Genomic DNA, 24,764 nt, shown 5'->3' with positions numbered 1-24,764 from the left:
AGTGAGACTCCAACTCAAAAAAAAAAAAAAAAGAAATAGAAGTAAAAAGGCAGTGAATCTACTGGGAGGTGGAATCAACAGGATTTGAAGATGAACTGAATGGTGGATGTGAGGAAGAACAAGGTGGCAAAGATGACCCCAAGGTTTTTGACTTGTACAACTGTGTAGATGTATGTGCCATTTACTGAGTAGAGGAATACGGGGGAGGAGCAAAGTGGGTTGAAATTAAGATTGTGTGTGTGTGTGTGTGTGTGTGTGTGTGTGTGTGTGTGTGTGTGTGTGTGCGCGCATATGACTTTTTTTCCAGAAAGATAAGATAAAGAATAAGATAATGAAAAAAGGAAAAAAAAAAGGGGGCGGGGGAGAGGTTCAAAATTAGAATACATTGAACATAGAATTCCCAAAGAGGGGACGGTGAGGAGGAGGTTGGGGAACTGATATATATCGGAATTGTTGAGGGTGTATAATTTTAAAAATATCAGCATTATACTGTACTTTCTAATTTAAAAAATGCAAAAAGAAACACTATGTTCTTCATAATATAGATCACAAGAAGTAAATGGAAAAGTATCATATCTTTGGGTTCACAAAGAAGGTAGACTCACCAACTACTTATGGTGAGTTTTTCTGGAAGCATACTTCAAAATCCCCAGTTGGGTGAAAGGAAATCAACGTAAAGTTTATGTTTATAAAAAAAAAAAGAACACAAGGGAAAAAAACAAAAGATTTACTCATACAGAGCCAGAGGAAGGAATATGAGAAATCAGGAGAAAGATAAGAAAGGATAGATAAAGAGAAATGGGTGAAAATTTTTTCTAGTGAGCAAACATGGCTAATGATCTGCCAGGTCAGTCATCACCTGGATTTGAATCCCAGCTCTGCCACTTATTCATAGATGATCTTGGGCAAGTCAAGCAACTTCTCAAGTCTCGAGTTCCTCATTTGTAAGAGGAAGATAATGATAATATCTACCTCATAAGGTGATTTTGAGGATTAAAAGAGCTAACTCGTAAGAAGTGCTTAACAAAATGCCTAGCACAGTGGAAGAGCCTGATAAACGTTATCTGCGCTTATATAGCTGATTCTACAGGCATAATGATTAGAAAGTCATGATTATAGCCTATGGCTATCATGACTTTGCCCTCTTAGGTTCAAAATGGTATACTACACTGTATCAATAAATAGTTTTTATGATTTGTTAAAAATAAAGGAGAATTTAATTAATATTTATAAAGCATTCTGAAATAACGTTAATTAGGCTTTAAATGTTGCAAATTAGTGAAAATGTCCCAGCTGATTTACATAGTCAAAAATATGTTTTCTCATCTATTTCTGGAAATGTTGATATGATTTAAAATTTATTATTTAACTCCACGAGAGAGATGAGTAGTTGACTTCTAAACATATTCTTTTGAAGATATTAAAACATAAAGATGATGTTCCAAGAAGACCCTCTTGATATATTCATTTTCACTTTGAATCATTCCAAAAAACTGTATTTTCTCAGCCCTGACAATATTATGAAACTATTCTGTCTGAAACTGTAACTACACAAGCACCTTTTTATGTGTAGGAACATACAAATGAGATTTGGATTTTCACTGAAGTGAAACTATTTGTAGAACATCGAATTCTACTTTTCTTGCTCTTTTCTCTCTGACACTGGCTAATATATGAAGATGGGGTACATATTACTTATCATATATATGCTTTAGAATATTAGGACAGAATTATGCCCTGCCTTTAGACTTAGAATAGTTTGTTTACAATGTTGTTGTGAAAAGACTCAAAACGTTCTATGATCAAATCTGGACACTACATTTATCGACAAGATTATACTGAGTGCAATGTCTTAATCTCTCTGAATTCTCGTTTCCTTATATAAGATAGGAAGAATTAAATAAGAGGACATACATATACATCTAGCAAGATAATATACTGTAAATATTAATTTTATGTTTTTTATGGTTAGATAGCACCAACTAATTCTGTAGTTTTGGACAAGTTGCTTAATACCTCAAGGACTCAGTTAAATAGTGATACTAATTTAATCTTTTAAAGAAAAAATTAAATGCAATAAACATCTGTTTCTTAGGCTATGTTATGCCTGGAGTATAGTAAGCACTTGTTAAATATTATTCAAAGAATACTCAATAAATGTTCTCATTCAACCTTTTGTGTAAGGGAAATGGTGCTAATTAAGTTCCAAAATTAATTCTTCTGGAAAAATAGAATTAATAACTTATTAAAATGTATAAAAACCAAAAACATATGGGGCATTATATGATCATGTCTGAGTGTTCTGTGAGTATACCAGGAAAAAAACCAAGGCAATGTTCTTAATTTCTTTCATTGCACCAAGAAAACAGAACATCTCTCCACCTTGAGGAAGATGTTTAGTGCAAGAAAAGTGAGCAGAGGCGGATTCTACCCATCCATCCTTGTGGAAGCACATGCAGTTCAAGAAGATGAAGTGAGGAAGCACATGCAGTACCTGGTCATCTCAGAGTCAGGGAGCAGGCCTAGGTGGTAGTGGGGGTAGGGAGCTGAGAGAAGGAAGCTTTTGTCACACTCAACAGGGGAATAGTGCCTGGGAGAAGCAGGCTTATCACACAGTTTGTTCACAGTGCTGTAAACAGGTTCCGGAGGCCTGGTGATACAAGAGGAAGAGAAAGATATGCATGGTTAGAACATTCAAAAATGCCTGTGCAACTGTATTTCACCGTATGCAAAAGCAAAAATCCAAAACAGTGTCTATTTCTCCTTATTTCTTATTAATAGAAAATCAATTTTCACCAGTCACTTTTCCTATAATAAAGATTTTACTACCCATCCATGCTTGTGGGTAGATGTGGCTCCATGAATACGTTTGGACTGGTGCAATTTGAGCAGAAGTTTTGCGGATTCCTGAGATGGCAGCATATAGGGAAGCTGATAATCTGGGATCCCTGAAATTTTGTTTTCTCCTACTTCCTCCCTTTGCTGATCTGGAACCCAGACATGATAGCTGGAGCTTCAACAGTCATTTTGGATCATGAAGCAAACTCAAAGATGAGACAAAAAATCCATGTAGTAGAGTATTAAATGTAAAGCCTATATCACTGATGACATGGAGTAACACGATGCTACCTCTGCCCTATCTACCTCTGGCTTTCTTTTCCATGGGTAAAAATAAGCTATGCTGTTTAAGCTAGTGTCATTATTTGTTATATAAACAGGGCCTAATATTAACAGAAATACTCCTGTGAAATTTAAGAGTGCAATTATGATATGGAAAAATAACTATAGAAAGGATCTATCATATGTGCTAATTAATATATATATAATTAATTATGTTCAGAGTCCAACTAACACTCTCTGTATGCACAGGGAAAGAAGTGCATTAGATACTCTCTGTATACACAGGAAAAAATAAAGAATGATATTTTCTTACTTTCTAATTAGGACTTATAACTGTTTGGAAAACTCACTGCACATTTATTTTAAGACATTATGACACATAAAATGGTTGTTAATCTAAACTGCCAGTACAGGACCTTAAAAGAAAGGAATTAATGACTTCTTTTAGTTCATGAGACATTCTCGTGATAATGTCATTTCAGTAACATTGTACTTTTTGCCTAGGAGGACTGATTAAATTCTCTCACTCTGATGTTGTCTCCATAAACTAAGAAACTGATATTACTATGTTTTTTTATTAGTCCCTTTACCTCAGTAGTACCATATTTTGAGATCAATTTTCAGAACCAAAGTTGGGTAATATACATCTTTTAAAAATACCTAGTTATGTTATATTCAATGCATTGAGGAAAAATATTTTACTTTTTAAGCAATACAATACCTTCAAGATAATGAAAATGGGTACTGTACTTTATTTATTTACTTACTTGCTATTTTGCATAGTCACTGGCTAAAGAACAGACATAAAAAATCCAGTTTCTTTTCTTGATTATTAAAACATTTGATATCTAAGAAGATGAATAGATGAAAAGATAACAAAACATAACAAAACTGACAAAGTTTTTTTTGCAGCATTGACAAGGTCCTCTTGCAATCAAACGACAAAATTAAAAATAGCAGTGAAAATCTCCTTTCACTTAAAGTGACATAAAAATGGAGTTCACATGTGAAGATTTCTGTCTAATAGCTTTATCACAGTATTAGAATTCTGTCATATACTCTATCACATAGTATGTCTATTATGTACTAGGGCACAGTACAGTAAGTACTACGCAGGCTACCATATGAACTCAGAAATGGCACATAGTAGGTACTTGACAGATTTTTTTAAGAAGTGGATTATTTTTTACCATTCTTTGAGAAAAATGAAAAAAAAAACACATGGCTCTTTCAAGAAAGCCATAAATTATTCTGAATCTCCTAATTAGACTTACATTTTTTAGGCCATTATTAATTCTCACAGGTTATACCAAAAGGCCAAAACCTCAACATTGTCAGGAACTGACAGGCTTTAAATACTTATTTTCAGTGTGTGTGCATGGTTTAATCCACCCTCAGAGGGATTTCATGTGTGTCTGGCCACTGTAACACCTGCCCACAGATCCTGTGAGAGTCATTCCATGGGCATAGTGGCTCCTCAGACTCCTCAGCTCTAAGTTTCAGAAGCCCCAGTACTGATGTCAGTGTCCTTAGTCCTTCCCTGCAGTTATATTCTTTGTGACCTCTCTGTCAGATAGACAAGAAATGCCAGCCTATGAGTTGTCATTGTGATCTGGGTGGCAGGAACAGATGCCACCATCACTTCCCATTTAGTCAGTAAAGAAGTGCCCTGGGGAAATGACTTTTGGCAGTGTGAATTAGCCAGTCACAATAGAAGGACCTGCTTATCCTATTATAAGCCTCCAGAGTGCTCTAGGTCAGAAAGTAATGAATATGAAAATCCAATCTGAGGTGCTTATTGGCGTTCTTCTTTCTGTGGATGCCCCCAGAAAGTGGGGTGGGGGAGTCATTGGAGATATTAGTGCAATCTCTAAGTGAATTTATAAACAAATCATTTATCTTGGTGTCCACTAATCAAGGGCCATAGATAAGTGGCTTTGTAGTTTCATCTGCTGAGCTATCAGCATTTATTTGCATATCCAGGATTTAATAATTGCAGGCTCTTATAGCATATAATTAGCACCCTGTGCCCCTTGGTGATCTCTCTTTTCTCTAAACTCCATTAGCACTTGCTATTTGTTCTGCTTCCTTGTCATTTTTAATTGCTAATCCACAACATGTGTGTTGGAGGGAGGTGCTTCATCTACCCCCATCCTAAGGAAAACTACCTTGCCTGCAACTGCTCCATCCCATTTGATGCAATTAATTAATGAATTTTTTTTTTTACCATTCTTTGAGAGAAATGAAAAAAATATGACTCTTTCAAGAAAGCCATAAGTTATTCTGAATCTCCTAATTAGACTTACATTTTTTAGGCCATTATTAATTCTTACAGTTTATACCAAAAGGCCAAAACCTCAACATCATCAGGAACTGACAGGCTTTAAATACTTATTTTCAGTGTGTGTGCATGGTTCATCTGCCCTCAGAGGGACTTCATGTGTGTTTGAGTCTGGCCACTGCAACACCTGCCAACAGTTCCTGTGAGAGTCACTCCATGGGCATAGTGGCTCCTCAAAGACTCCTCAGCTCTAAGACCCCAGCCTAATTCAGTTTCCTCCATAGCAAAAGAAGTATTGAACCAGTATTTGGCCCCTTACCCTGCAACCATGACCTGTAGACCTGTTTGGTAGGGTTCAAAAGATAAAAAAAAAAAAGACTTAGCAAATTTAATTTTCCTATGAAATGTGAATAATACAAATAGAAGAGCAGAAATTATCAGCTGGTAGACCATGAAAAAGATGCAGATATGTAGAGGGTAGCTGTAGCTGTAGCTACTAATCATTGAGCACCAGAGTGAAGCTCTACCAAATTTTTAAACTAAAATGTCTAGAGAGCCCTTGAATCTAGACTAAGAACCTGGGTTCATTCTTTAAGAAGAACTATAAAGGCTCATGCTATTGAATTTTTTCTTTAAGGTTTCTATTTGACTTTCATCGTATAATAAAAATCAGGCATCAATCTCTCACCCTGTCCTCTTATTGAGTTTTCCAACTCCCCAGTGAAGGGACTGCTCTCATGCAATAGATAGAGTAAAGATAAAATAGGTACCTTTGTTTATTTTTTACATCCTTTTCACACTACCTCAACAAGATTATGCGCTCAAAGCTAGTAAACAAAATCTTAGACCTCTGTGTAATCCTACAGTACCTGAGACCAATATCAGCTTGATCTTATCTTTTTATAGTTTGATATTTTTCCTGAATTGTATCCCACATCTTTAAAATAAAATTTAAAAAATTAATTACAAAAGAAAAAAATAAAGTTTGATATTTTGCTTAGTATGAAGTATTTTGCATTAATTTTATTTTCTAAAACATCACATTAAGATATGAAAATATGATTATCTTGATTACTGAGTATTTATTTATTTATTGAGTTGGAGTCTCACTCTGTCGCCCAGGCTAGAGTGCAGTGGCACACCATGGCTCACTGCAGCCTTGACCTCCTGGGCTCAGGCGATCATTTCACATCAGCCTTCAAAACAACAGGGACTACAGATGTGTGCCACCACACCTGAGTAATTTCTTAATTTTTTTTTTTTTTGTAGAGATGAGCTTTTCCTGTTGCCTAGGCTGGTCTCGAACTCCTGGGTTCAAGCAAAATTAATCAATTAATGCAAAATCCTCCTGCCTCAGCCATCCAAAATGCTGGGATTACAGTTGTGAGCCACTATACTTAGCCTGAGCTTTTTAAAGTCCTCTTAAATTTTATACCTCACACAAGCACCTCACTCACCTCACTGTAGTCGCAGCCCTGTATAAGAGATAATAAATGTTTAAGACAGTAATAACAATGACTGTGATTGTAAGTATTCTTCATTTTTGCTGCACCTGAAGATACAAGGTTAAAGGAATATGACTCTTAGAGGTAATAGTATGAGTGACTCCTACTTCATTGAGTTTTCCAACTCCCCAGTGAAGGGACTGCTCTCAGTCAGGGTCCTCACCTCATTGTACTGTCATAATTGGTTTACAGGATTCTTTTGTTTTCTAGCATATTAGCTCCTAGAGGATCAGGGTCAAATCTCACGTACCTTTTTTCCCCCATCACTTTCCTGAATGCAAGAATGAATGAATGAAGTACAATTATAGAAAATATGAAGATCTGTGAAAGAGAAAGGGATCAGTACTTTTTATTTTCTGTTCCTGATCCAGAATTAAAATGATAGGAGGAAGGATTTGGGTCATATATTTTTATGCCTTTGAGTATAAATTTTTCTATCATATAAATTGATATGGATAAACATGCAGACCTTTCAGATTATCTACCCCTTGCACTGATGTGGCCTTCTTTGGCTGCTGTAATAGGAAGAGGGTATCCAACTCTGTGCCCTACATTATTAGTAGGAGGACATAGGATATAGAACAAAACATTAATGATGGTGGCTGGGATGTCAAGGACTCAGGAGCCTAAGTATCTAGTATATTGCCTGATATCATTTGAGGGAAAATATTTTTTAGCCTTGAAAGAGTGCAACATGCTCCTCTTTACAAATAATATGCTATTTATTGACCCAAGGATTCAAAGAAGTAAGCATAAGAGGATTGAATTCCAGGCTTGAGCTAATAGGTCTCAAGGGGAGAATTTTGGGAAGCCCTAAAGTCATTAGGGGATCAGAGAGAATTTGGATCAGTTTGTAAACTATGCGGCTTAACATATGAAATGGCATTATAATGATAGTGATTAAGGAAGAGGCTGGTTTCTTTTATGCTGAACTTTAAGCAGAAAAGTATTAGTCATTTGATGAAGATGCTGTATGGGCCTTCAAGTACGATATAAAGAGATCTAGGGGAGGGATTAGTCTAGATAATTTGTAAGAGTCCAGTCATCTCCCTAACTTTAAGCACCATCAGATTTGGCCCCCAAGAGTTTCCACTGTGGCCCTAGAAATAGAGGCCTATTTGTACCACACACACTTAACTTTTCTAAAACTTAGCATCAAAATGCTTTCTCTGTATACCAGCAAAATTATGAACTGTAAAATTACACACAGTAGTAAATTATTATGAAGCAGCATGAATTATTATGAAGTCCAACCAAGCAGAGCTAGGTGTAGATCTGGCTCCTCCAAATTCAATTTTGTGTGACCTTCTGCTATTTCTTACCAACCTCATCTGGAAAATGGGCATAGTAATATCAGCCTGAGGATGATTGTGAAAAACGGGGAATGTGCATAAAGCACTTAGCTCAGTGCATGGCACTCTCTACAAGCTCACAAATGGCAGCCATTATTATCTTGGTTATTACTCTCAGACACTCAAGCTCCCAGGGATGTATAGCCTCAGAGAATGTTGCTCCCCTTTGTGTGAATACTTAGAAAAGGCACGCTTCAACTACTCACTCAGAATCAGTCAGTTCACACATAGCACTTTCATGTAATGTGAATTCTCTACAAGAGGGCTGAACAAAGGAAGTAATAATCAGTGACTTTTGGTATCATAAAAAGCACTGCACAAGGTGCCTTCTAAAGACTTACTTTTGCTCTGGACACTAAAAAGGTAATTGATCCTCTACAATAGCCCTGGAGTTGATGCCCACTTTCTCTGAACTCAATTATTTTCAGTATTTCTGACAATATATTAGCTCCAACTCTAACCCCTGATTTGTGCCCACATCTTAATAATGATTTGATTTCCTTAATAATGATTTGATAGCTGTATGGTTCACAGCTATGGTGTCATATAAAACTTTCAGGTCATAAGTAATTTGTTATTCATAATAACTTGGGTACCATAATCTGCAAATATTTATTTATTTATTTATTTATTTTTTTGAGCTGGAGTCTCACTCTGTCGCCCAGACTGGAGTGCAGTGGCCGCTCCCGGCCACCGCAGCCTCACCTGCTGGGCTCCGGCGATCCTTCCTCCTCAGCCTTTCGAGTAGCCGGAATTACAGGCATGTGCAACCACGCCCGACTGATTTTTTGATTTATTGTAGAGATGAGGTCTCGCTGCCCAGGCGAGTCTCGAACCTGCGGGCTCAGGCAATCTACTCACCTCAGCCTCCCAAAGGCGTGGGATTACAGGCTGAGCCACTGAGCCCAGCTAATATTTACTTTTTTAAAAGTAGAAATTAAGATTGATTCACCATTTTCTCAATATAAGCATCACTCTCAGTTATATTTTATTATGTTTGGTAATTGAGGAGAGAAAGGGTAGAGTAAAAGCTAGCCTATTAAAGTGGTTTTGAAAGTTTTAAATTACTAAAATGCATCATTTACTCAGAAATTCTTGGGTTTCAACAAAATTGGGTCCTTTCATGGAAGTGGGTTACAAATGGGTCATGGAGTGTTTCATTGGAATAAGAAGTTGAAAATCAATGAACTTGACAATAGTGACTGTAACAAAGGGTAAAAGGATCACTGTTCCTTGGTACTGAGTGAGGGTGTTTAGTTACAGTGGTACTTTTGTGGCTTTCTGAAAGACATTGAAACAAATATTTTCTGAAATGCGTGGGGTCAATATTATGACCAGACCAAGGCTTTGAGACATGGATTTGAATTGTTTGAGGAAGGTTCAATATGTACTAACTAGAATTTAAACTTTAACACTTTTTTAAACCTAATAGGTTTTGTCTTGCCCTTTATTTTTAACTGAATTCATGATAAAATATAAATCTACAAAATGACAGATTAATATTATTTAGCATCTTGATGGAAAATAAATGTTTAAGCATACAATAAGTGGAAGAAATCACATAAAAGAAGAGAGAAATATGACTACAAAAAATTTAAAACCACTGAAGCAAAAAATCTCATAACCAAGCAATAAGCTGGAGGAAACATCTGCTCAAATATATTTACTAATATTTTAAGACTCTCCTACAACTCAATAAGAAAAACAATAACATTTCAGTAGAAAACAGATGCAGCCTATTAGCATCTAATCACAAAACAGAGAATTCAAATGACAAATAGGTGCACTCATATAAATATTTAACCTTACTAGGAATAACAGTAATGCAAATTAAATTATATGCCCCCTTTATCTGCTTAAAAATGATAAACGATTCTAAAACCAATAAATCACAATTTAGTTATGGTATGGTGAGATAGATACTTATATTGCGGGTGCTATGGAGTGTAAAATCTCCTTACAACATTTCAAGAAAGCAATTTGGCAATATATTTCAGGAATTTTATAAGTAATCCTGCCCTTTGGTTCAGCAATTCTACCTCTAGTGTGCTGTCCTAGGAAGAAAATTTTTTTTAAAATGTGTGCAAAGGTTTCTATAGAAAGAAAGTCATCGTAGTTTGTTATAGGAGTGGACAAAATAAAATAAAACAAAACAAAAGAATACAATAAAAATGTCCAGCAACGGGACAAGGATATGAACATAAGATTTAACCACATGACAGTTTATTATTTAGCTACTAAAGTTAATGTTCATGTAAAATTTTAATGACACAGAAAAATGCTTTATTTTATCATGTTGAATAAAGTGAAATGCAAAATTGTATATGGGGCTGTGGGGACAGTGGGAGGTGAGAATACTTTATTCTCTTACCATTTTGGAGTGAGACTAAATAAGAATATATGAAAGTAAACACTGTGGGGGAGTAGGGATTCTAATGCAGGGCTGAGTGAGGTGAAAGAAGGCTTTCTAGAAAGTGGTAATAAATAGCACATGCAAAGTTAAAAAGGAATCATGATTCTAATCCATAGTTGATGGTAAGCTATGAGACTTAGCATTCCACCCACTAGATGCAATTAAAGTTGTTCAATCATTTGGAATGTTCATTTATACATTCATTCATTACACAAATATTTACCAAGCACCCACTTTATGCCAGGTGTAGAGAGAAGAATTAGGTATATAGTAGTGAAAAAGACAATAAGAAAATGGTCTTCTCTCTTCATTAAGCAAATGTTTTTTTTTGTAAGAAAATTTGATTTCGGAGACAGAACTCATTTAAGCTACTTCAGGTATCTGGACATATGTGCTTGGGAACCCAGAAAAGGATGCCTCAGAAATAAGGAAGAGTGAGATCGAATGGGCTTTCTGATTAAAATAATCAAGATAACACTTTTTCTCTTTGTGCTACTTCTTCTCTCTTGACTCACCACTTTCTTTAACTGCTAATCTGTGAATGAGATACTCTCTACCTCATCATCTCTGCTTGCTGTCAGTTTCTGTTCCTTAGTCAGCTTGCACAATACTCAGCATGGACCCTCTGGGCATTACATAATTGGTATGATTGGTTACTGGTTGACCTTTGGATTGGCATCCTTTGGGTTAAGCACACACCTTGTCTATTCAGCTCTGGCTGTGGAATGAGCCATCTGGTCCTTTCAGAAGAACTGTGGGCAGGACATAATTGTTTGAGATGGAATTCCACTGGTATCTTTATGTTTGGCCTGTTGGTCATACTACCCACCCACATCTCCTTATTCTCAGCCAGTACTATTAAAAGATGATGTAGAGAAAGAAAGCAAGACCATTCTTTTTGGAGAAAAACTAGGAAACAACAAAAGAGAAGAGAAAGAAAAATATGGGGAGCATCACAAAGGCCCTAAAAGGAAAAGCTCAAAACTTAATATCACTCAGTGTTTCTTTCAGTTTAACATGGCGATGAAACACAATATTACAGAATAAAAATTCCACTTCTAAAACAATTTTTTTCTTTCCTCAGAGGTTCTAAGATGCTTTATGTCTGTAACACCTAAACTAAAGGTTGCCAAATCTGATAAAGCTTTGAGTTTTAAAATTCACACCTACATAAGAATTTCTGAATATGTTTAACCAAATCACACCTTTTAAAATAGAATGCAATATGTTTATTCAACTATATACTTCTGTATGCCAATTTTACATTATTAATACAGATTCCACAGGGGGAAAAATCTTATGTTTTTAACTGAATTGATGCTAAGCCTGGATATGACAGCAGTTTCCTAGAAGGAAAAATAATGTTCAAATATAATTCTCTACTTATCAACAGGAAGGATAAAGTGGATTTAACAAATCACATAAATGGATTTCTTTCACATCCCTTTGAAATAGTACATTTCCCTCCATTTCATGCAGCTGTTACCATTTACTCTTCTGTGCTTGTTATTGCAAGCAGGTTATGAAGATTGCTTGGTGGCAAAGGAGGAAGGATAAGGCATTCATAAGATGGTTGTAGATTGCCTTGCTCTCATTGGAGAAGACTCCTTGCTAGGAAGCACCTTTACTGGATTTCAGACCAAGACATGGACAGAGGTCACAAATGCCTTTGAGCAGATGGCTCATATTCTACTAAAATTTACATGTGTTAGTCCTTTCTTCTAACTTTAAATGTTAGGAAGCCTCTGGTTTCTATCAGGGTCTTATGCCTACTTTTTCCATAAAATCTTCTGAGTAACTCATTGCAATTTTTCTCTTTGAAACTTCCATACAATATTTATTCATGATTGCCACTTGGTTTTGTACTTTGACGTATTTTAAATAATAATAACAACTCCCATGTATCTTTGGAACTTACTATGAAGCAGGCCCTGTGGTACATATGTTTTATACATTGTATATCATGCAATCCTCCCATGAATCTTAAGACATACATAATACTATTACCTTGGTGCTAATTTGCCCCTCCTCATATATCTGACTAATTAGTGGTTGGGCTGGGCTTTGAACCCAGGATGTCTGGTTTCACAGCCTGGGTGTATAATACTGTGTGTTTTTGCTTTAACTCTTTCTCTAGTATGTACTTTCTAGCATATACTTTCCCTTAAGGATCTAATTATACTTCTTGGTCATTTTTGTAATTATAGTGCCCATATTAAAGGCAGTAAAGAACAGAATAGATAAAGCAAACTGTAAGTCTGACCATTTAGAATAAAGTTCTTGTCCCATCTTGGGTTGGTTGTTTACCTCTATGCCTTAGTTTCCTTCCCCATGAGCAGAAATGCCTATCTCTTGGGACCTTATGAGTATTAGATACAACGATGCACGAACAGCACTTAGCACAGAAGACCTCAAGGATTAAGGTGCACAGAAGACCTTAAGGACTAAGGTGCTTTATGCATTCATTTCTTGTCACTTGGATGTGAATTCCTTCCTTTTTTTTTCAGTCCAGGTTTTACTTTGTCACCCAGACTGGAGGGCAGTAGCATGATCACAGCTCACCACTGCCTCCGCCTCCTGAGCTCAGTGATTCTTCTGCCTCTGTCTTCCTAGTAGTTGGGATTATAGGTGTGTGCCACCATGCCTGACTAATTTTTTGATTTTTTTTGTAGAGACAAGGTTTCACTATGTTGCTTTAGGTTGGTTATTTTAAATTTATTTTTAAAAAAAATATTTTTCTCCTTCATAGGAGTATAGAACTTGAATGTTCTCACCATGTAAAGGTAACTATATGAAGTGATATTAATTGTTATATTAATTAGCTTAATGGTGGGTAATTACTAATATACATAATTTTTATTGTAATTTTTTTTAACACCAGAGGACTGCTAGGGATTCATAGTGGGTCCTGTTCAATTAAACCCCAAAGGTTCACTCATTCACAAACAACACAGAAATAGAAAATATACATATTTTTTTGAGTTGGAGTGTCACTCTGTTGCCCAGGCTGGAGTGCAGTGGCACACTCACGGCCACCACAGCCTTGACCTGCTGGACTCAGGCAATCCTTCTGCCTCAGTCTTCCAAGTAGCTGGAATTACAGGTACATGCTGCCATGTCCAGCTAATTTTTATTTATTTATTGTAGAGACGAGGTCTCGCCAAGTTTCCCAGGCTGGTCTTGAACCCTGGGCTTAGGCAATCCTCTCACTTCAGCCTCCCAAAGTACTGGGATTATAGGCTTGAGTCATTGCACCCAGTGAAAATATAATTTTTTTCAAATTAGGATCAACTTTTTCTTGGTGATGAGAAGTTTTTATTTCCATGTGGTGCCTAGGGACTAACACAGTATTATAAGAGTGGTAAAGGCAGCGTTATGAATAATTGATTAGGACTAACAGGATGACTTAACTGGTTTCACTCTATATACTATCAAAATTTGTCAGTCTAAAATGTCTTCAGTTATGTAAATATATTTAGTTATTAAGAAGATTCCAGTTAAGGTTTAGTCTACTTCAGGGAAATTATGAGATAGCCAAAGCCTTTTTATGGAAATGATGACACAATTAAAGCCAATTTACAGCAACTGTAGTTTTTCTTCTTCTTTTTTTACTACTGCATTTATCCCCTTATTTAGCATGTATTTACTGTACTTAGACAACACACAGGAAGACACGGACACAGCAGAAAGAGTGTAAACTTTTAAGCTATAAGACTTAGGTTTGAATATTGCTCTGTCACTTATTTATCTGTGTGACTATGGAAGCTACTTAACTGCCTAAATCTTGGCAGCCTTTTCTGGAAAATGACTTAATAAGGTCTGTCTTATAGAACTGTGGTGAGAATAAATAAGATAAAATATGCAAAGCCTTAACAAATCACTTGCCATATGGTAGGTGCTCAGGAAACAAGTATTATTATGTACTAGCTACTAATCTAGGTAATGTGGAAGATAAAAATCTGATGTTGACATAAATTCTTCCCTCAAGCATTACTTTCTATTGGAAAAAGTGTGTGTATGTTCTTAACAAAACACAATTTTATGCCTACTTAAAAATGGTTAAGTGTTATGCAAGGAAAAAAGAGACTACCCTCTCTTTTTCCTGTTAATGTTCTTTTCTTTCCTTTTTTTTTTTATTTGGAGTCTCACTCTGTTGCCCAGGCTGGAGTGCAGTGGCACACTCACGGCCAACCCAGCATTGACTTGCTGGGCTCCGGCGACCCTTCCACCTCAGCTTTCCAAGTAGCTAGAACTACCGGCATGCTACCCTGCCTGGTTAATTTTTGACTTATTGTAGAGACGAGGTCTCGCCAAGTTGCCCTGGCTGGTCTCGAATCCTGGGCTCAGGCAATTCACTCGTCTTGGCTTCCCAAAGTGTTGGGATTACAGGCTGAGTCACTGAGCCCGGTCAATGTTCTTTTCAATAAGAGATGTCTCCTTGCACACTGTTGGCCAAAGTATTTCAAGTAGGTTGAGTAAGAGCACACATTACACTGCGGTACATGTGACTGGCAGTGAAGCACATCTGGGAAGAGGACTATTGGCCTGCCTTGAGGATCTAGGGAAAATTGTGCTTCATTGGATATCCTGCCTTAATCAGTAACAATCAAGGCAAGTAAGAGGTGCTATTTAATGAGCTACTGGAATAAAGTTACACAATAATAGAATTAGATAAAAAAGAATATTGATTGATTGATTGAGTCGAGTCTCACTCTGTAGTTCAGGCTGGAGTGCAGTGGCACATTCACGGCCACCTCAGCGTCAACCCGCTGGGTTCTGGAGATTCTTCCAACTCAGCCTTCCAAGTAGCCAGAACTACAGGTGCGCGCTACCAGGCATGGCTAATTTTTTTTTTTTTTTTGAGTTGGAGTTTCACTCTGTTGCCCAGACTGGAGTACAGAGCCTGCTCCCGGCCACCGCAGCCTCAAACTGCTGGGCTCCGGCTATCCTTCCGCCTCAGCCTTCCAAGTAGCTGGAACTACAGGCGCGCGCTATCATGCCCGGCTGATTTTTTGATTTATTGTAGAGATGAGGTCTTGCTGCCCAGGCAGGTCTCGAACCCGTGGGCTCAGGCAATCCAGTCACCTCAGCCTCCCAAAGGCGCGGGATTATAGGCTGAGCCACCGAGCCCGGCTCCATTATGTTTTATATTGACATGTGTATTGTTAAATCATAGCCCTATGTTCATTGATCTACTTAATTTTTTTATTTATTATTTTTTTTTTTGAGTTGGAGCTACGGAATTGGATTCTTTTTTTAGATGTTGAGATAGAGAGGAGAAACTATTGAATATAAGGTTGTTATAACAGAGGGTAACCAAATTTCTCTGTCATTATTTGGTCATATACATCATCATCTTTAATCTTCACAGCAACAGATTTTCACAGTGGATATTACCTATAGTTTTTGCATAATGAAAGTCAGGCTCCAAGAGGATAAAGTGGCACAGATGAAGGAGTGGTCTAAGTGTGACTTGAATACAGGTGTCCTTGACTCCAACATTTAACATGCATCTAGTCACACACAACAGTCAGGTGGCAGCCCAATATGTGTGTGGAAGCTGGTCCCAATTCTCAATCCATTTCCCCACAACCTCTATTTTTCTGCCTTTGGTGTGTGTAATATGTCCATGAGATTATTCATTCTTGGCTATGTCATAGGATTTTTGTCTGTTCTGCTGTAAGGTGGTAGTTGTGTACTTAAGGATGTTTGAAGCATCTAAGATTCCTTTATAAAGAAAAAGTTGTTTCAATGGGAGAAAGGGGGTTAGGGAGCAGAGCATTTATGACCTGCACTAACATAAACTGCTTTTTCTGAAGCAATTTAAATAATAAAAGACAGGTGAGATAATTCATTGAAATATTAATGTGTGTTTTGAACATATGTTTTTTCTTCTGCAAGTTTGAAACTGGTATTCCCAGAACCGGAACCAGAACCTTATATTCCCTTGCCTCACTGGAGAAGTGTGATAGGAGAGGGAAAGCAGAGTTTTCCTAAAGACATCTTTCTTCTGGGTTTGTGTTTTTCAAACATCTGAGCACAGGGAGGACTCTGAGAGAAGAGGCAGGAAAGACAGAGTCTATTATCATATATAGCTGATTTAAAGGAAATAGAGTAATTCTCCATTAAAAATGTGCTTATAAAGTAAAATGCATACTGCTATGTGTGTTTTTAAACAGCTAGTTCTTTTAATTATAAAATTAAAACACCATTAAACCAATTCTGTATTTGGAGCTCTTGCTCAGGAGCAATGCTTTTCTTTGCACATTATCACTAGTATTGTCTGTGGCTCAGGGTCATTCACTGTTTTAAAATTTACCCTATGGGGGAAATGCCTGTTCATGTTTTCTTCAAATGTGCCACATTTTTCTATACTTCTGGCTATATGATTTTCTGAAGTCAAAGACATAATGAATTTAAGCAAGTAGTTCCCAATCTACCTGTGTATCAGAATCACCTGTGGAGATTTTAGGTTTTTTTTGTTGTTGTTTTTGTCAGAGTCACTCTGTCACCCAGGCTGCAGTGCAGTTGCATGATAACTACTCAAGGCAGTCTTGACTTCCTGGGCTCAGGCAATCCTTTTGCCTCAGCATCCTAAGTAGCTAGGACTACAGGCACACATCACCATGTGTGGTTAAGTTTTTGATTTTTTGTGGAAGTGAGGTCTTGCTATGTTGCCTAGGCTGATCTCGAACTCCTGGACTGAAACAATCCTCCTGCCTCAGCCTCCCAGAGTGCTGGGATTACAGGTGGGAGCCACCACACCTGTCCTAGTTCTTTTTTTGGGGATACTAATGTTTCATCTTTGGACATACTGATTCAGTAGATCTGGTGTGAGGTTAGGGACTATGTGTTTAAAAAGATTTCACAGTTGATGATGAGTTGTCAGAGTTGAGAACTACAATTTCAGACAGTAGAACTGCCTAAATAGTTTTTTAAATTAAAAATTAGTCTATTTAACACATACATTTTTCATATAACTTTTATAATTAAGCTAGATTTTGAAGAGATTCCTCTTAATTAGAAGCAATATATGTTTTTAAGTGACATTGAAATATAGAGAACACATCACTAAATCAATATAAAATCACAAAATTTACCCTTGAATGCAGGTGTAAATATAATGTAAATCTATGTTTCGTTAAGCTATCAGGAAGAGTATAATGGGGTGACCAAAAAACCCCTGAATTTATTTATTTTAAAATTGTGTATTTATTTTTACATGTTTAAACTTCAGCCACCTTCAAAGTACTTTCCGTTTGATGCAATACACCTATCCAGACACTTTACCAATGCTCAAAACAGTTTTTGAATTTGTCAATGGTAATGACTTTTAGTGCTTCTGCTGTTTTTTGTTTCACTTTTTCCACATTGGCAAATGTTTCCCTTTGAGGACTTTTTTCATCCAGAGAAACAAAACAATAGTTGTCCAGGGACAGATTAGGCAAAAAGGGAGGATGGATCATGTTGTTTTGGGGCAAAAACTGCTGAACACTCAGCGTGGTTTGGGCAGATGTGCTCATAAATCACCCATCATGAATTGGACAAATGGATTGAAAGAATTCCCCACCAAAAATTCACTGAAACTGAACACAGCCTCTCATAACAACGCTAGCAGGCACACTGATGCCATGGGTTTCTAGAACACTTAGTGGGGGAAGCCTGCTCCAAAAATAATTTTGGTTCTTTTTGTGGGGGTGTAGGGGGGTCCCTCCTCATATTTTCCCTGCATTCACTTACTAACTTCACTTTATCATTCCCAACCAGCTCTGCTGTCATTATACCTGCAGCTAATCTTATAATCACCATGGTGCCCTGAACTCGAAGTCAAGGCTAATATAGTAATGGCTAGCCTGAATGTAGCTTAAGTCAGGCTTTGTTTAAAGTATTTTATATGGATTAATTCATTTACTCCTAATAATAACTCATGGTATAGGAGTGGATGGGGAAAGGAGGCACAGAGATGTTACATAACTTATTCAAACTCAAATTGCTACTAAAGGGTGAACCCAGAATCTTTAGACTTCAAAATCTATGCTCTTAACCAATTGCTATCCTATTTCTGGATTCCGAGTTCTAAAGTTGCCATCTACCTTCTAACTTTGTAGGGGAGATCATGGAATCTATTATATTAGATTCCCAATCTGGAAAATAGATTTAACAGCATCTCTCTGCCCATTTTGTATGGAGTCATAGGAATTAAAATGAGAAACAATAAAGTATCTGTGCAGTACTAGATAGCTGTAAGGTTTTACTAATACTGTTATAAATTCAGAGCAAGGCCTAACAAAATTGTCTTTGAAATTTTTGGCAATCACATTTATTTCAACTGTTTTATTTTGCCTTCACCCCCTGTTTCAAGGTGGTATGTGAGACTTTAGAAAAATAAAAATAGGACAAAACAAAAAATAAAAACATCAGGCTCCAAGGATCAGATGACAACATTTCCTTTAGGAAGCAGTCTACATGAGAAAGGACTCACATTGTTCTACTTTTAGATCAATTCAATTAAAAAAAATCTAAGATAGGTGTTGCTATTTAAATGTTTACACACAGGGAGACACACTCACAACCACTGCTAAATTCTTTCAGTAAATGTTCTTTAAGGCAGCTGTATGGGTTCTGGTGTAATGGCCAGAATGACAGGCATTAAGGGCTGACCCCCAACGTGGTACTGCCCCAAAGTTGATTGCTTCCCTGGAACACAGTGTAAGTGTTTCTGGGAAGAGGCAAGCACATAAAACTTTACTTCTACCTTTCTGGTAAAAGAAAAACCAAAGACTAATTTGAAGCACAGCAAAGTTTCTAGAAACTCTGAAGCTTATTATGCTACCTACATGGTGTAGAAAAAAAAAAAAAAAGCCAGATTGTGCAATTGGTTTGAATCTTGATTCTGTTATATACCAAAAAGCATGTTAATAGCATGGTCAAAGGTATGGATTTGGGAGCTCAACTGTCTGTATTTAGGCACCATCTTTGCTCATTACTAGCTATGTGGGCGAGTACTTAACTGATTTGTGTTTAAATTTCATCTGTAAAATGAGGATAAAATAAGATTTACCTCATTGATGAAGGGAAGGTTATATATGTAGAGTTTATACATGTAGATTGTCTAACATACTGTAAACTATACAAGTATTCAACATTTCTACTAATCTCACTCGTTTCTTCTTCCATATGCATAAAGTAAGAATAACAATACTTATCCCAAAGACTAAATGAGATACTTTATGTAAAATGTTTAGCATGGACTGGTACATGATAGAAATTCAATAAATGGCAACAATTATTAACATTAGTTGAAAATGAGTTTTTTTCACATTTTTTTCCTAATATTGTTTCCCACATAGCCTCCAGTGTTGATTAAAAATAATTTAGAAGAGAGTATAAAACATTCTTTTTCTTTAATGGGTTGAGAAGTACAGTTAATACCAAGTAAAGTAGCTGAAATTGCAGACTAAGTGTTTGGTAACTCTTGCTCAAGCGCAATGCCTTTCTTTGTACATTATCACTAGTATTGTCCATGGCTCAGGGTCATCCACTGTTTTAATGAAAATTTTCCATATAGGAGAAATGCCTGTCCATGTTTTCTTTGAATGCGTTACATTTTACTTTACTTCTGGTAAGATGATTTTCTTAAGTCAAAGATATAATGAATTTACATATGAGAGGAATCCAGCAAGTGGTTCTCAATAAATGGTATTTTCTTCTCTTGTGCCCTGTAAGATTCAATAAATATGTTGCATGTGATAACTCCACAAATATGTTTTAAGTCTAATGAAAATTTCTCCATTCTACCTCTATTTTTTGGATAAATGTTTTTTTTTTATTATCAATATTTTTAAACAAAGAATTGTTGCTCCCATAAGGAAAGGGAAGGAAGGAGTAATTTAATGTATGTTGATGAAATAAATTGTAAAGGACACAAACAAATGGAGAAACATCCCATGCTCAAGAATTGGAAGAATCAACATTGTTAAAATAATCATATTACCCACAGTAATCTACAGGTTCAACACAATCCCTATCAAACTACCAGTGTCATTTTTTACAGAATTAGAGAAGAAAACAATCCTAACATTCATTCAATCCCAAAAAGCCAAAATAGCCAAAACAATCCTAAGCAAAAAGAACAAATCTGGAGGAATCACATTACCTGACTTTACATTATACTAACAAGGCTGTAGTAACCCAAATAGGATCGTACTGGTATCTGTGTAGACACATGGGTCAATGGAACAGAATAGTGAATCCATAAATAAACCCAAATACGTACAAACAACTGATCTTTGACAAAGCAGACAGAAACATACACTGGAGAAAAAAAACAGCATATTCAACAAATGGTGGTGGGGAAAATTGGATAGCTACATGCAGAAAAATGAAACTTGATACCTATCTCTCTCAATATACAAAAATTAACACAAGAAGCATTAAAGACCTAAATCCCCAAAGCAGATGCAACAAAAACAAGCAAGTAGAACTTAATTAAACTAAGAAGATTCTGCACAGCAAAAGAAATAATCAACAGAGCAAAAAGGCAACCTATAGAATGGGAGAAGATATTTGCAAACTTTACATCTGACAAAGGTCTAATATCCAGAATTTACAAATGACTCAAATTAGCAAGAAAAAAGCAGATAACACCATTAAAAAGTGGGCAAATGACATGAACAGACATCTCTCAAAAAAAGACATACAATTGGCCAACAAACATATGAAAAAATGTTCAATAGCACTCATCTTCAGGGAACTACAAATCAAAACCGCACTGAGATACTACCTTACACCAGTCAGAATGACCATTAGAAAAAAAAAAAAAAATCAAAAAACAGCAGAAGCTGGCATGGATGTGGAGAAAAGGGAATGCTTATACACTGTTGGTAAGAATGTAAATTAGTACAACTTCTATGGAAATTGGTATGGAGATTTCTCAAAGAACTAAAAGTAGATCTACCATTTGATCCAGCAATCTCACTATTAGGTAAGATCATGGCTCTTGGCTGGGATTGGTGGCTCAGCCTATAATCTAACCACTTTGGGAGGCCGAGGTGAGTGGATTGCCTGAGTCCCCAGGTTTGAGACCAGCCCCAGCAACTTGATGAGGCCCCCGTCTCTACAATGTCAATAATTAGCTGGGCGTGGTAGTGCATGTCTATAGTTCTAGCTACTTGGAAGCCTGAGGTGGAAGGATTGCCGGAGCCCAGCAGGTTGACGCTGGGGTGGCAGTGAGTGTGCCACTGCACTCCAGTCTAGGCAACAGAGTGAGACTCCAACTCAAAAAAGAAAAGAAAAGAAAAGAAAAGATCACGACTCTCAGCAGCCTCGACCTCCTGGGCTCAGGCAATCCTTTCACCTCAGCTTCCCACCATGCCCAGTTAATTTTTTAATTTCTTGTAGAGACAAAGTCTTGCTGTGTTGCCTAGGCTAGTCTCCAACTTGGAGCAATCCTCCCACCTCAGCCTCCCAAATTGCTGGGATTACAGGTATAAGCCACTGCACCTGACTGAGTATCTCTATTCTTTATCACCATTCTGCAAACTAAGTTATTATCCCTTAGTTAACAGATGAAGAAACTGGGGAATATGTAGTCCAAGGTCACATAGCCACTTAGTGGTGCAGTCATTTTTTAATCTTAGCAAATTCAAGTATACATATAGTATTATCAACTATAACCACCACATTGTATATTAGATCTACAACATTTATTAATCCTGCATAACTGAAACTTTGTACTTTCTGACCAATATCTTCTCATTCTCCCCTTGATTGCAGTGGCATTATCATGGCCCATCATAGCCTCGACCTCCTGGACTCAAGTAGTCCTTTTGCCTCAGGCTGCTGAGTTGCTGGGACTACAGGCATACACTACCACACCTGGCTATTTTTTAATTTTTTATTTTTTTGTAGAGGTCATAAATACCTTTGAGCAGATGGTTCATATCCTACTAAAATTTACAAGTATTAGTCATTTCTTCTAACCTTAAATGTTAGGAAGCCTCTGGTTTCTATCAGGGACTTACGCCTTCTTCATAAAGTCTTCTGAGTACCTCATTGCAATTTTTCTCTCTTTGAAACTTCCATACAATATTTATTCATGGTTGCCATTTGGTTTTGTACTTTGATGTATTTTAAATAATAACAACTCCATGTATCTTTGGAACTTCCTATGAGGCAGGCCCAGTCTGAATTAGATGCCTTTCTTAAACTTCATGTAGCTTTTGGTACTGCTCTCCCACATGGCATGTATTACCTCTGTTATATTTTTGGGTTTATTTGCCTGCTTGTCCATATTGTCCTTTTTCCTATCTCCTTGAGGATACCAAACACTGGCAAATATTTGTTGAATATATAAAAGTTTGGAAAATGAAATAATGTGTGAATGAGATGAGAGATTAATAAAATAAATGAATAAGACTGAAGAAAAAAAGGAGAAAGAAAAAACATGAGAATTAAATATAAGTTAAAAAGAGAAATCAGAATTTAAATGAGATGGAGCATTCAGATAATCATTTCCATATACAGCTGATGGAAATGTAAAGTGGGCAAAAAAATTCAAGAAGTCAATCTGGTAGCAATATCAAGAGTCTTGTAAATGTTCATATAACTTCATTATATTTGGTACACAAATATTTGTCAAGTGTTATATACGTTCCAGGCACTCTTTCCTGTGCTGGGGATAATTAATATATAAAACAGACAAGTCTCTACTCTCATGGAGCTGACAGTCTAGTGTAGGGAGACAAATAGTAAACAAATATTCAAATAAAAATATTTCAGTTACAGATAAACACTAAGGAGAAAAGTGAAACAAGATAAAGGACTAAAGAATGATCATAGATAGCTATTTATACAGGGTTTGAGATGGCCTCTGTGATAAGATGACCAGAGAGCTGGAGAAAGGAAAACAAATCATGTGGACAGGTGGACATGTAAGGGGAAAACATTCCAGGCAGAAGTAGTGGCAAGCACAAACTTCCTGAAGCAAAGCATATCTACTATGTTCAAGAACAAAGAAGTCTGAGAAATCAATGAAGGGAGCAGTGGGAGATGAGGTTAGAGTGGTCAGTTGGAGTCAAATCTTAGAGTCTTTTCAGTAAGGGTTTTGGATTTCACGCTTGGTAACAGGACCTGATTTACTATTTAAATAGTAATGAATGCTGTGGCATGAGTAGCAAAGGCAGAGACAAGGAAACTGTTTAGAGACTATTGCAGTATCAAATGATAGATGACGTGAGTTGGACTAACATGCTGGTAGCAGACAAGTGGGCCCATTGTGGATGTATTTTGAAGGTGAAGCCTACAGAATTTGCTGATGGACTGGATACGGGATATAAAAGGGAAAAGAAAGAGAAGGTTAAGCCCAAAGTTTGTGGTATGGCAACAACTCAGGAGAGAAATCATTTAGTAAGAAGGGGAAGACTATGGAAAGGCAGGTAGGAAATAAGCATCAAGTGTTTGGTTTTGGTCATATTAAATTTGTGATGTCTATAAGGCAATCATATACTATTTAGACAGTGGGAATCTAGGCATTTATCTTAAAGAAATATATAATCAAGAGATGAAGTCAGAAAGATTGTATAAGAATGTATCTGTAAGTAAGAAAATTTTAAAAAGAATCTAGATGTCCAATAATGGAAAAGAAGTTATGTAAATTATGGTTCATCTATATGATAGACTATTACATAGTTATTGAAAATATGCTTTTGAAGACTAAGGTCTTGAAAAACTTCTCAAGGTAGGATGTTAAAGAAAAAAAACAGCCCCAAAAAACCACACCAGCCGTACATAGTATGGTCCAAATTTTGTAAATAAATATACAGCATAGAAAAATCTCAAAGAAAAATATTCTAAATGATAATCTCTTTGTGACAGAATAAATAGTAATTTTATTAGTCTCTCTTTATATTTTTATTTTACAATTTCTCAACAAGTACATATTATGTTTATAATTAGAGAAAATAATGAAATAAAACAAAAATAAGTCACTGAAAGAAAAATTAAGAAAGGATACAAGGTAGATTGATAGGTAATAAGAAGAAAATGGTATAAAGATTAAAAAATCTGGGGAAAGATATATAAAGGCAGCATTT

At 36.4% G+C, this 24,764-nt stretch overlaps 1 protein-coding gene across 1 annotated transcript in view; it reads right to left on the bottom strand.

The window, feature by feature from the left end:
• The window catches only part of LOC103269154 (disks large homolog 2), a 378,014-nt gene that overhangs the window by 153,488 nt on the left and 199,762 nt on the right, over positions 1-24,764 (bottom strand). The window contains exon 7 of the mRNA XM_021716926.1: positions 2,495-2,650. Within this exon, the coding sequence (XP_021572601.1) occupies positions 2,495-2,650 (156 nt within the window). The remainder of the gene's footprint in view (positions 1-2,494; positions 2,651-24,764) is intronic.

The sequence above is a fragment of the Carlito syrichta genome, unplaced genomic scaffold, assembly GCF_000164805.1.
Source record: "Carlito syrichta isolate Samal-C Ts95f unplaced genomic scaffold, Tarsius_syrichta-2.0.1 Scaffold309093, whole genome shotgun sequence".
In the NCBI taxonomy this organism is placed as follows: Eukaryota; Metazoa; Chordata; class Mammalia; order Primates; family Tarsiidae; genus Carlito; species Carlito syrichta.
Note: the sequence above shows the minus strand (reverse complement) of the source record. Positions and strands in the feature narration are given on the sequence as shown.